General features: G+C 42.1%; 1 protein-coding gene across 2 annotated transcripts in view; it reads right to left on the bottom strand.

The window, feature by feature from the left end:
• Positions 1-12821, bottom strand: part of LOC139155367 (LHFPL tetraspan subfamily member 4 protein) — an 82835-nt gene extending 70014 nt beyond the window's left edge. For both annotated transcript variants that reach the window (XM_070730500.1, XM_070730501.1), the window contains exon 1: positions 12092-12821. In XM_070730500.1, coding sequence (XP_070586601.1) covers positions 12092-12497 — 406 coding nt within the window. In that variant the 5' untranslated portion in view covers positions 12498-12821. The remainder of the gene's footprint in view (positions 1-12091) is intronic.
• Positions 12822-13058: the final 237 nt, after the last annotated feature.

The following is a 13058-nucleotide window of genomic DNA, read 5'->3' as shown; positions in this document are numbered from 1 at the left end:
GCTTCGTTGACTGGACACGGGGTGGAGATGTACAACTGGGTATCATCTGCATACTGCGTATATATGGCATATATACTGTACATAGAATTAAACGGTATATTTTGGATGTTCAGTAATAGTAAATAGGAAATTGTATCTCTTGGAAGCGAGGCGAGGCAAGGCACCCTAACCATAACCCAAACCCTTGATGTGAGTGACGTCAAGTTGGCCAAATTTAACCCAATCACATAACATTGAAGCCACACACACCGGTCACATAATCATCAAGCCACTCCCACCTGGTCACATGGCTGGCAAGCCACACCCACAAAATAACCCACGCCCACAATGTGGTAGTAAATTTTTTTGCTGCCCTTCACTGGCTATAAAGCACTATGAAGCGGTATATAAGTCTAAACGATATTGCTATAATCAGCAGAAGCAGACTAAATTGCATAAAATAATTAACATTCCTATCCCTGTGTTTCCAATGAATGAAAACAGCCCAGGCCAAAGAGCACAACTTCCAAACATCGACCAGAGCAGTGTTTTTCAACCAGTGTGCCGTGGCACATTAGTGTGCCGTGAGACATGGTCAGGTGTGCCGCGAAGCTCTGCAAGAGAGAGAAAGAGAGAGAGAGAAAGAAAGCAAGAGAGAGAGAGAGAAAAAGCAAGAGAGAGAGAAAGAAAGAAAGCAAGAGAGAAAGAGAGAAAGAAAGAGAGAGAGAGAGAAAGCAAGCAAGAGAGAAAGAGAAAGCAAGAGAGAGAGAGAAAGAAAGCAAGAGGGAGAGAAAAAGAGGCAGGGAAGGAGGGAGAGATAGAAAGAGAGCAAAAAAGAGAGGAAGGAAGGAAGAGAGAAAGAAAGAGGGATGGATAGAGAGGGGAAGGAAGGAAGAGAGAGAAAGAGGGAGAGAAATAGAGTGAAAGGGAGATAATTTTTTTTGTCCAAACTTTTTTTTAGCCCCCCCACACACCCCTGCTCAATGTGCCCCATGATTTTGTATATGTAAAAAATGTGCCGCAACTCAAAAAAGGTTGAAAATCACTGGACCAGAGAACACAATTTACAAGCAAGCTAGACTTTCAGTATGTAAACAATAAGTTTTGGACCAGATAGAGACAAATGCAATTGTTCTGCATTTTTTGTTGTTGTTTTAGCGCAACCGTGTCAAGGTATGAGAAATTGTACGTCCACATGCCCGTAGTCTAAATCTTTCGTTTGCCTTCTCATTCTCTTGCGGGCTTCCCTCTGTCATAATCTATTGCATCTCTCTGCTTGTCCTCTCTAAAGCCTCACAATTAAAGATGACAAGAACCATCTGCAGAGGAAGGGAACGTATGCAGAAGGGCAGGAGGGATCTCTCGGAAAAGCACTCTCTTCCAAAAGGCTCGTTTCCCCATTTGGAGAGAGAACTCCAGGGTTTTGGAATGAGTTTTGGATGCTCTCCCCTACCTGTGGATTTCCCCACTGCTTTCCTTATGGAAGCAATTATGACAACCAATTAAGTCAGACCAACAGGGCAGCGAAGGTAAATCTCCAGTTCAGACTGACTGATTGCTTTGAAGAGTGCAGATGGTAGATTTTTATTTTTATTTTTTGGTCTTTCTTGTTTTGTTTTGGTTTAAAAAAAAATAAAATTGGAATCCAGGAGTTTCTTTCCTCTTAATTAGATTCTACTTCCCTTGAAGGGGCAGAGTCCCTATTGTCTGAAACTGGAGTTCCCTAGGAAGCACTAATTAGTGCCTTCTCTGATTTGTGAGCCACTAATTAGATCTCAAACATTTAAAGTGTTTTCAAACAGAGACATTGTCTAGGTTTGAAATTGCATTTATGCCTGGGATCCCTTTTCCAGGCAGTAATGTGAAATGACCTTAAGCCCAGCTCGTTCTCAGAATACTTCAGTGAGCAATTTAGAATGCAGTGTTTTAATGTGAATTGTTGTTGTGTGGTTATATTAGCTAGAGGTTTTTTTCCCTTGAGTTGATTAACTGTAAATGTAAGTGAAAATGTTTTAGTTATGTCTGCTTAAATGTTTTCGGTAAAAGTACTGAATACAGATGTCTAAACAATTTTTATTCTCCATAAAAACATGTCTGTTTGTGTATGTATGTTTCTCTCTGTGGGTCTGTTTGTGTGTGTCTGTGTTTTCATGTGTGAACTTTAGTTTGTTTACAGTGTTTAGTTTGTTTTTGCTCTCTCTTATGTGCTCACTCTCTCTCTTTTTTCTACTTAAAGTTGCTTCAAGCACCCTTTTCTCCCTCATCTTTGTGAATTCCACAGATAGAGAATTTGTGTCCTACTTTAACCTGAAGCATTGCTCTTTATTCTTCTGCTACTTACTTACAATACTCACATGAGTGTCTGGGTGTCCATGTGCCGCCTCTACATAGGTTGAGGCAGGCAGGGTTCCCTTGGATCCCATTAGTTGGAGGTCAAAGGAAAGGGAGGGCTTTGCCTTCTCCTTCTGCTCAAGATCCCCATGGACAATTGGTGGGCCACTGTGGGACACAAAATGCTGGACTCGATGGGTTTTAGCCTGATTCAGCATGGCTCTTCTTATGTTCTTGAGATAATTTGAGCCTGGTCATTTGTGTCTCAAATGAGAACTCTGGGTTTGATCCATTGGTTGGTTTTCCTGATTATCTAGGGCAGTGATTTTCAACCTTTTTTGAACCGCGGCACATTTTTTACATTTACGAAACCCTGGGGCACATTGAGCGGGGGGGGGGGGGGGCACTAAAAAAAGTTTGCACAAAAAAATTCTCTCTCTCTTCCTCTCTTTCACTCTATTTCTCTCTCCCTCCCTCTTTCTCTCCCTTCCTTCTTTCTTTCTCCATCCCTCTTTCTTTCTCTTCCTTCCTTCCTCTCGTTTTTGCTCTTTCTCTCTCCCTCCCTACCTCTGTCTGTCTTTCTCTCTCTCTCCTTCCTTCCCTCCCTCTCTTTCTCTCTCTCTATTGCTTTCTTTCTCTCTTTCTCTCTCTTGCTTTCTTTCTCTTGTTCTCTTTCTCTCTCTCTTGCTTTCTCTCTCTCTCTTGTTCTATTTCTCTTTCACACTCTTTCTATCTCTCTCTCTCTTGCTTTCTTTCTCTCTCTCTCTTGCTTTCTTTCCCTCTTGCTTTCTTTCTCTCTCTGAGCTTCGCGGCACACCTGACCATGTCTCACGGCACACTAGTTGAAAAACACTGATCTAGGGTACTCTTGAGAGTCTTTTCCAACCTAAAGTTCAAAGGCATCAATATTCTTCCTATCCTGCTTCTTAAAAGTCCAACTTTTACTTCTGTAGTATCACAGGGAATACCATGGCTTGAACGATTCTGATTAAGAATTGGAAGGAACTTCTAGTCCTATCTCCTGCTTAAGCAGGAAATCTTAAACCATTTTAGAAAAGCGGTTGTCAAATCTCTTCTTAAATCCTCCAGTGATGGAACACTCACACTTCTGGAGCAGAGATCTTCAAACTTGGCAAGTTTAAAACTTGTGGACTTCAATTCACAGAATTCTTCAGCCAGCATGCAGGCTGGAGAATTCTGGGAGTTGAAGTCCGCAAGTCTTAAAGTTGCCATGTTTGGTGACCCCTGTTCCAGAGGCAAGCCATTTCACTGATTAATTCTTCTAACTATCATGAAATGTCTTAGTTCTGGGTTGTTTCTTTCCTTCATTAGTTTCCATCCATTGCCTCTTGTCCTTCCTTCAGGTGCTTTGGAGAATAGGTAGACCCTTTCCTCTTTGTGGTGACCCTTGAAATATAGGAACACTGCTATCCTGTCATCCCCCAGTCCTTCTTTTCATTAAACTAGACATACCCAATTCCTGCAACTGTTTTTCATATCTTTTACTTTCCAGTCTTCTAATCATCTTTGTTGTTCTTCTCTACACTGCCTTCTCTTTCTGCTCAAGATCCCCATGGACAATTGGTGGGCCATTGTGTGACACAGAATGCTGGACTCAATAGGTTTTGGCCTGATTGAGCATGGCTCTTCTTATGTTCTTATTGGTAGACCAAAGGATGATATGACATCCCGTTTAGAAACATAGAAAACATAGAAGATTGACGGCAGAAAAAGACCTCATGGTCCATCTAGTCTGCCCTTATACTATTTCCTGTATTTTATCTTAGGGTGGATATATGCTTATCCCAGGCATGTTTAAATTCAGTTCCTGTGGATTTACCAACCACGTCTGCTGGAAGTTTGTTCCAAGCATCTATCACTCTTTCAGTAAAATAATATTTTCCCACGTTGCTTCTGATCTTTCCCCCAACTAACCTCAGACTGTGCCCCCTTGTTCTTGTGTTCACTTTCCTATTAAAAACACTTCCCTCCTCTATCCTCTCATTATGTGAATGGAAAATACCATTTTAAATTGCACAACTGCACAACCACACAAATCTAGCCCAGAAAACAATCGTACCCATCACTGATGAATTCACTCTTTTGATCGACCACTTCTGGAAAAAAAGAGGCTATAAGGGTTCTGACAAATGCCCTAATTAAACCATGAGCCTCGAGCCAAGTTTTAAAAGAAATCTAAAGAAAAGAGAGCAGGCCAGGGATGCTTTGCAGGATGACACAAGCAGTGGCCGGCTAAGAGTCCTCTAATATTTAGAATTTAAATTGTGTTGTCCTCCTAAATTAATTCTAAATTAATACCTTTAGATCAGTGTTTCCCAACCTTGTCAACTTGAAGATATTTGGACTTCAACTCCCAGAATTCCCCAACCAGCAAATGCTGGCTGGGGAATTCTGGGAGTTGAAGTCCAAATATCTTCAAGTTGACAAGGTTGGGAAACAATGCTTTAGATAACTCAAGGCAGGCAGAAAATTGGATGCCCTTTTGCAGAACAGATACTCTACTAGTACCTTGTATATAAATATTGTTATATCTTTGTACAGTATACCACCAACACGTGCTTGACAAAACAAATAAATAAATAAAAATTGAGAAACTATTTTCTTTGCCTTTCCTGTATTCTTTTTTTTAGTTTATTTATTGGTTTTTCAAAAAAAAGAGATAAAAATAAATATTTCTCATATTTTTTTTACAAATCATAATCCGTGTCTATTACATTTCAGGTTTACGCTGTATGTTCTATTAAATTGTATATATTCAGATACATTTATAATAAGTGAAACAGAAAAGAAAAAGAAATAGCAATAGGCATAAATATCTTTAATTCTATCTAATAAAAAGGAAAGGAAAAAGTGATTGTTATTCATAGATATTTGTTTCGTCTATCACTATTGCTATATATTTATTTTATTTCTATGTACATTATGCCTTTCTTGTATTCTTATTGTTAATTTTGAGGACATTTGAAAAGTTTTGGGAAAAGACTAAATGTTGGATACGGCAAATGAAAAATTGGCTTCCATTGCCCTGCTCAATAAGGTATCATCCCAGTCTTAATCTAAACCAGGGATGTTGAACTCAAGGCCCAAGGCCGTGGTGGATTGCTGCATATTCGGACCAGTTCTGATGTACCAATGGCGGAATTTTCTACCCATTCACCAATCCGGCAGCAATGGAAGGTCATCCACACCCACGAACTAGTTCTCCGGTCACCACAGAGGCTTCTACGCATGCACAGAGGGTCATTTGTGGTATGTGATGGGGCACACACACTTCAGTCGTGATGCAAACTGTTAGGGAGGGTAAGTGGAACCCACCCCTGACCCGGGATCAGGATCCGGCTCACAGATTGGTTAGATCTGGCCTGCAGGGCCGCCCTGGGAAGAGAGAAGGATGGGCCTGCGGTGCCTCTGCCAGAGAAAACAGAGCTCGGGAGGGCCCCATACGAATCCTCCCAAGGTCCGTTTTCACTGGCAGAGAATTGCATGAGGCCATTGTAGCTGAAAACGGAGCTTGGGAGCCTGTTTTCGCTGGCAGAGTGCTCGGGCTGCCACAGATGCCCGCAACACGAGTGACACCGAGCTGGCCACGCCCACTCTGGTCCCCCAAGGTCAAATGCAGTCCTCAATGAAATCTAGTTGGACACCCCTGATCTAAAGAATTAAATAAGGTCCAGGAGGGAAGTGTTTTTAATAGGAAAGTGAACACAAGAACAAGGGGACACAATCTGAAGTTAGTTGGGGGAAAGATCAAAAGCAACGTGAGGAAATATTATTTTACTGAAAGAGTAGTAGATCCTTGGAACAAACTTCCAGCAGACGTGGTAGATAAATCCACAGTAACTGAATTTAAACATGTCTGGGATAAACACATATCCATCCTAAGATAAAATACAGAAAATAGTATAAGGGCAAACTAGATGGACCATGAGGTCTTTTTCTGCTGTCAATCTTCTATGTTTCTATGTTTCTAAACTGTTCCCAAATGTTTACTTTGCGTGGCCATCTTGATTTGCCTCTTAGCCTATTCAGACTGCATGTACAGTATATGATGCCAAGACTAAACGGATCTCAGCTAATGAACATTCAAAGTGTTACCTGATTATATGGTTAGCTTGCAAGTTCTTTAAATAAGTAACTTTATCTGTACAAGACAAACTTTTGTGAATCAGCTATTTGGTAAGGGAGATAATGCTGCAAATTATTTGGGGGAATTATCAATGACGAACCTACGGCATGGCTTCCACAGGTGGCATGTAGAGCCGTATCTGCTGGAACATGAGCCGTTGCCCTAGCACAGCTCAAACATGCATGTGTGTGCCGGCCAGCTGATTTTTGGCTCTCACAGAGGCTCTGGGAGGGCTTCCAGAGTAGGGAAGGATGAGGGTGCTTTTATCCTCCCCCAGCTCCAGGAAAGTCTTTGGAGCCTGGGGAGGGTGAAACACGAGCCTACTGGGCCCACTAGAAGTTGGGAAACAGGCCATTTCCAGCCTCCAGAGGACCTCCGGGGGGGGGGAAGCTGTTTTCGCCCTCCCCAGGCATTAAATTATGGGTGTGGATAGGATAGCACGTGCCCATGCTCCTTCGACACCCGAGGGAAAAAAGATTCACCATCACTGACCTTTGGAACGGGTCCAAAGACAGGCTACAAGAATGGTGGAAGGTCTTAAGCATAAAACGTATCAGGAAAGACTTAATGAATTCAATCTGTATAGTCTGGAGGACAGAAGGAAAAGGGGGGACATGATCGAAACATTTAAACATGTTAAAGGGTTAAATAAGGTCCAGGAGGGAAGTGTTTTTAATAGGAAAGTGAACACAAGAACAAGGGGACACAATCTGAAGTTAGTTGGGGGAAAGATCAAAAGCAACATGAGAAAATATTATTTTACTGAAAGAGTAGTAGATCCTTGGAACAAACTTCCAGCAGACGTGGTAGATAAATCCACAGTAACTGAATTTAAACATGCCTGGGATAAACATATATCCATCCTAAGATAAAATACAGAAAATAGTATAATGGCAGACTAGATGGATCATGAGGTCTTTTTCTGTCGTCAGTCTTCTATGTTTCTAGACTCATGGGTTCAATATGATATGTTTCTTCTTTAAAAAAAAAAAACACCAAATTATTATTTAGCCAAGAGAAAATTCTGCCTTCAATAAATATTTTGAAAATGTCATCTCTTTGGCAACTATTTTATTAACTCTCTTTAGTTCAATCATTATTCATTAACTATACAGTTGATAGGCTAAAAAGGCCTTTATACCTTTTGGTATACCATCACTATGCTTTTAATAGTGCCACGTTCTAATGTTTTGCTCTCTGGAAGCTAAAATCAATAGTTTTCATTGTGGTGATTTATTCTGGACTCCCAGTTACAGTGAGTGGACCGAATACTGCTGGATTCTGGGGAGAAAATGGAAAAAAATTGGCCAAAAGAAATCATAAAGACATCATATGCAATCAAACATGTTAGATGCAATTCTGAGTAGAATTCCTATTCTGGAAAGCTTCCATACTCAAATTCTAGCCACATTTCCTTCCAGTATAGTGTACTGGGATAATGAGAACAGCAGTACGATGTTAAAAAAAAATAAAGCACTAATACACACTACCCTTACAGGACTACAAAGTCCCAGCCCTTCATGGCATTGGACCAGAGTATCTCCGAGACCGCCTTCTGCCGCACGAGTCCCGGCAACTGATTAGGTCCCACAGAGTGGGCCTTCTCCGGGTCCCGTCAACTAAACAGTGTCGGTTGGTGGGACCCAGGGGAAGAGCCTTCTCTGTGGCGGCCCTGACTCTCTGGAACCAGCTCCCCCCAGAGATGAGGACTGCCCCTTCTCTCCTTGCCTTTCATAAGCTCCTTAAAACCCACCTTTGTCGTCAGGCATGGGGGAACTGAGACATCTCCCCCGGGCTTATACAATTTATACATGGTATGTTTGTAGGTATGTTTGTTTAGTAAAGGGTTTTAAAAAAATATTTTAAATTATAATTTAGATTTGTCATGAATTGTTTTGTTTTGCTGTGAACCACCCCGAGTCTGCGGAGAGGGGCGGCATACAAATCTAAATAATAAATAAATAAATAAATAATTTTTTTAAAAAAATTGAACAAAAATTTGCAGCATGAAATTTCTGCAACATGTAACTATTCAGTTGAAAATTCTATAGGGCCATTGTATTATTTTATGGCATTTCTGTAATCTGAAAGAGTCCTCCACCTATAAAAACTTCAGCTTTTGGGATTCTCAGCAAGAGCCGTGCTAGCTGTAGAATTCTGGAAAAGGAAGTTCTCACTTCTGGAAAGCATCAAGTTTAGGGAAGGCTGTGCTCCATTAAAACCCACCTCTGCCATCAGGCATGGAGAAATTGATTCCCCTGGGCCGTTTCCGTTTTATGTATGGTTTGTCTGAGATGTATGACTGTTTTTTATAGTAAGGGTTTTAAATTGTTTTTAATCATTGGATTTGTACTGTTTTGTTGTTGTGAGCCGCTCCGAGTCTTCAAAGAGGGGCAGCATACAAATCTAATAAATAATAATAATAATAATAATAATAATAATAATAATAATAATAATTCCTTCTTTTCTGTCTAAGCAATTCAATTATTTGAACTTCTACTAAATTATATTTGTCATGGAAGGAAAGCATTGTTTGTCCACATCTGCGAGTTCAGTCATAGCTATGCAAATTCCTCAAAAATTCAAGCACGAGCATCTAAATGGTTTTGCTAGGAGCGAGGAATCTGTTCCCTTCAAAGTTTTGCTGAATTATGACCAACCATGATAGCCAGTGGTTAAGAAATTCTGAAATTACAAGTCAGTAACATTTAGGAGGACTATAACTTCTATTTGTCAGGCCCTAAGAGCCCTCCAAGAGCCCGACAAATTGAGTTATTTCCATTTTCCTTTATTGTTCCTTACCTATAGACAAAAATATTGCCAAATTAAAGCAGTACTGTTATGTTGTTTTACCGTATTTGCATCAATGGAAAGATACTGAGAATTACTACGGAGGAATCATCTTAACTTTCTTTCTCCTAATTAAACTATCTTAACTTCATTGTCTCTTGGTCCTTTTGAGTGCAGCCTCTCCCTCCCAGGAATCCAGACTACATTCCACCACACTATCCCTGTAATGCACCTATGGCCCCATTTAATTCTCTGGCTTTACATCATATCTGCCATTAGGTTTTTTCCTAGCATACAGCAGTCTTTCTCAACTTGATGCTCTTCAAATGTGGTAGACTTCAACTCCTACAACAGAGGTCTTCAAACTTGGCAAATTTAAGATTTGTGGAGAATTCCAGAATTCTCCAGCCAGCATAGCTGAGGACACCTGTCCTGGAATCTTAGCTAGCATCTGGAAGACATCAAATCAGAGAAAATCAGCTTGGAAGAACTGCAAACTAGCATTGGTACCTGCATTTTTCGATCACTCACGAAATAGCCACTATGAAGAGAAGTCCTATCATCATGGTCCCAGACTTAATGAAGCTTAACTCAGACCCCAGAAAGCCTTTTTATTGATCCATTAGTTCTTTTTAGAGAGTCTGCTTTCTGCTGATCAGACATTAATTCACCACTTTATGCCTCTATGCTGAGCTTGGCAGCTTAGCTCATTTGGGATTCGTGTCTTTCTTCCTTAAGCAAATCTAGCAGTTGGATTTGAGCCCACTGCATAGACTTGAAAATGCCTTTATAATGTGGAGGTAAACTTTCCATCTTCATTTTATTGGAGATATATCTTGTTAGTCCTTTGTTTTCATCATATATCTGCTAAAATCTCCCATAGTTTCAGACAACAGTTTTATTCCAACACTATATGCACCTTTATACCATAACTTTTGTCTGCCTTACTTTTTTTTAAGTTGAAAAATTGAATCCTTGTCCTTTATTATTTTTCTACCTTTTATAGTTTTCCTAAACATTCATATTATTCAGTAGAGTTCACACAATATAGTTAATTTGGCAATGTAATTATTCCATTGCCTGGGTTCGCACAATAAGTTGAACTACTGTATAAAGAAATGTACTGGACTTGCATAACACCTATGGCATAGACAACTGTCCAAGATTAAAGTTAACCAAGTTTAGTATCATGTATAAATGAAGGTTGTGGGTCTTTTAAGTGTTCTGGTTAAGTATATGACAGTCTCTTTGGCTTTCAGTACCATGGACAGAAGCTTGGAAGCTTGACTAATATATCAGTTCCTGTACCTGACTCGCTGCAAAAAAGAGTTTGGCCCTTCTAACTTTTTTTAAAAACAGGTTTTTAATCTGGTTCAAACTAATGGTGATGGGGTTTTACTTTTTATTTATGCTGAACTTTTAATTGAACAAGTAAATACAATTTATTTACTATTCAAAGCTAAAAACTGTTTTGGGCAACCTATTTGCAAAAAGATTTGGATATATCAGTGTTTCATTTGCCACTAAACTAATCCCAGATGAAATTATACCAACATTAAAAAAACCAATTTGATGGAGTCACATACAAACCATTCACATGCTGCGTAAAACCCCACACACATACCCCTAAAACACACATCTCTGTAACTCCTAGAACTGTCACAAACATTGCACAAACTAAAGTAAACAAGTGTGTTCCAGTAGACCCAAAGACATCTGGAGATGTCACTCATTTGATTGAACGTGGGAAGAATTTTATAGGCTCAGAAGAGTTTGAATACCTTCTAGATGTTTTGCACCTCAGTCCCCCAAATCCCCTTGCCAATGATCACGTCGAATAGTTTGATGGTAAATAAAGTGCAACTTATCTAAGGCAGAATGGAATTGTTTACCAGCGGCCTACAGAATCTCATTCATAGTTTGTGCTTGTTTTAAGGGGCCTTTTCAAACCTTCCACATATGGTAAAGTTTATAATTTCTATACTATTACCAAGCTTCCTACTTTGAAAATACAATGTACAGGCCTTCCCTCCTGCCCCCAATACAGCCAAAGAGTTATTCATTGAAGGTCTACAGAATCTCATTCATATGTTTGTTTTAAGGGGCCTTTCCAAACCTTCCACATATGATGAAGAGACACTGATAAAGAGTTTATTGTATCTATCCTATTACCAAGCTTCCTACTTTGAAAATACTGTATAAAGTACAGGCCTTCCTTTCTGCCCCCAATAGGGAAGAGACACTGTACTACATGAGTTTATGGTATCTATGCTATTACCAAACTCCCTACTTTGAAAATACAATGTGCAGGCCTTCCCTTCCTGCCCCCAATATAGCCAAAGAGTTATTCATTGAAGGTCTACAGAATCTCATTAATCATTTATGTTTGCTTTAAGGGTCCTTCTCAAACCTTCCACATATGGTGAACAGACACTGTAGTACAAGAGTTTATTGTATGTATGGTATCACCAAGTTTCCTGCTTTGAAAATATAATGTACAGGCCTTCCCTTCTGCCCCCAGTTACACCCAAATAGTTATTCATTGAAGGTCTTCCACCTTAAAAAAAAAGTCATTTCATCCCCTTACGTTGGCTATTCAGATCACTTCTCTTGCTCCCCCCCTTTAGTTCTCCCTTCTAAGCAGGGAAGTCCTCCCACTCATTCTCTTTTAGCCTCCACTTTCTCCTTTCCTATTTCAGTTTCCTGTCGTTAATTGGGTGGAGAGGGGATGGAAAGGGGGAAGGGATACAAGGTTTGGTGGAGAGATTTTTTTTTGCCAAGGTGGGGGGAGGTGGGTGAGGGGAAGGAAATGATTCTCTACCCCCCACCCCTTTATTACCTTACCTGCCAGTAGCTGCATCCAAGCACAGATCTTGTAGACCGTGGCCGTGTTGCAGAAGAAGAAGAGGGCGAAGCAGGTGATGCAGCCCAAGATCAGCACCATGGAGAGCAGCACGAAGAAGGAGGCGGCCTTGAAGGCGCCCGAGGGGATGCTGCGGAAGTCGGCGAAGGAGCCCTGGCAGGTGAGTTCCCGGTTGTTGCCTTCGTTGCCCACGCAGTAGTGGAAGAGGCCGAAGTAGCCCGGCTTGGGCGTGCTGACGCTGTCGCCGATCCAGTAAGGCTGGATGAAGACCACCACGTTGATGATGGCGAAGCAGATGGTGAAGATGGCCCAGAGGACGCCGATGGCCCGCGAGTTCCGCATGTAGTTGTCATGGTACAGTTTGGAGGCCTCCTGCGACGGCAGCATCGTGGCCACCCCCGGGGGAGGCGGACGAGGGTTGCCCCCGGCCGGCGCCGACACGGAGAAGGCGGGCGCTTCTTCCCCACTTGGGGCCGCTCAAGAGAGAAGCCAAGGGGGCCCTGCGAGGGGCCAGGCCATGGGGCCCCGGCCTGTCAAGGCAGGCGGGCCGGGAAGCCCCCTTTTAGAGGCGCCGGCTCGCTCTCTGCGGGTTCAGCCGCGACTCCATCTTGCTGCCGCTGCCTTTTAAAGGCTCCTGCTTGGCTGGCCGGCCGGCGGTGGGTCGCTGGGTCTCCCGGTCCGCTCGCTCGCTCGCTTCTCTCTCTCTCTCTCTCTCTCTCTGGCTCTCACGGCGGCGGAGAGATGCGCGACGGCGCGCACGCGCGCCCAGGCCCAGGAGGCAGGGAGGGAGGGAGGGAGGGAGGGAAAGTTCCCCAAAAGGAAGGGGGGAGGAGGAGAGAGAGCAGCGCCACGCGCATGCGCCCCCCAGCGACGCAGGTCGAGGGAGCCTGAGACCCCCCGGGCGGCATCTTGTTTCTCTCTCTCTTCCCCCGCCTCACCCCCTTCACC

This window comes from Erythrolamprus reginae, unplaced genomic scaffold (genome assembly GCF_031021105.1).
Source record: "Erythrolamprus reginae isolate rEryReg1 unplaced genomic scaffold, rEryReg1.hap1 H_17, whole genome shotgun sequence".
NCBI classification, from domain to species: domain Eukaryota; kingdom Metazoa; phylum Chordata; class Lepidosauria; order Squamata; family Dipsadidae; genus Erythrolamprus; species Erythrolamprus reginae.
Note: the sequence above shows the minus strand (reverse complement) of the source record. Positions and strands in the feature narration are given on the sequence as shown.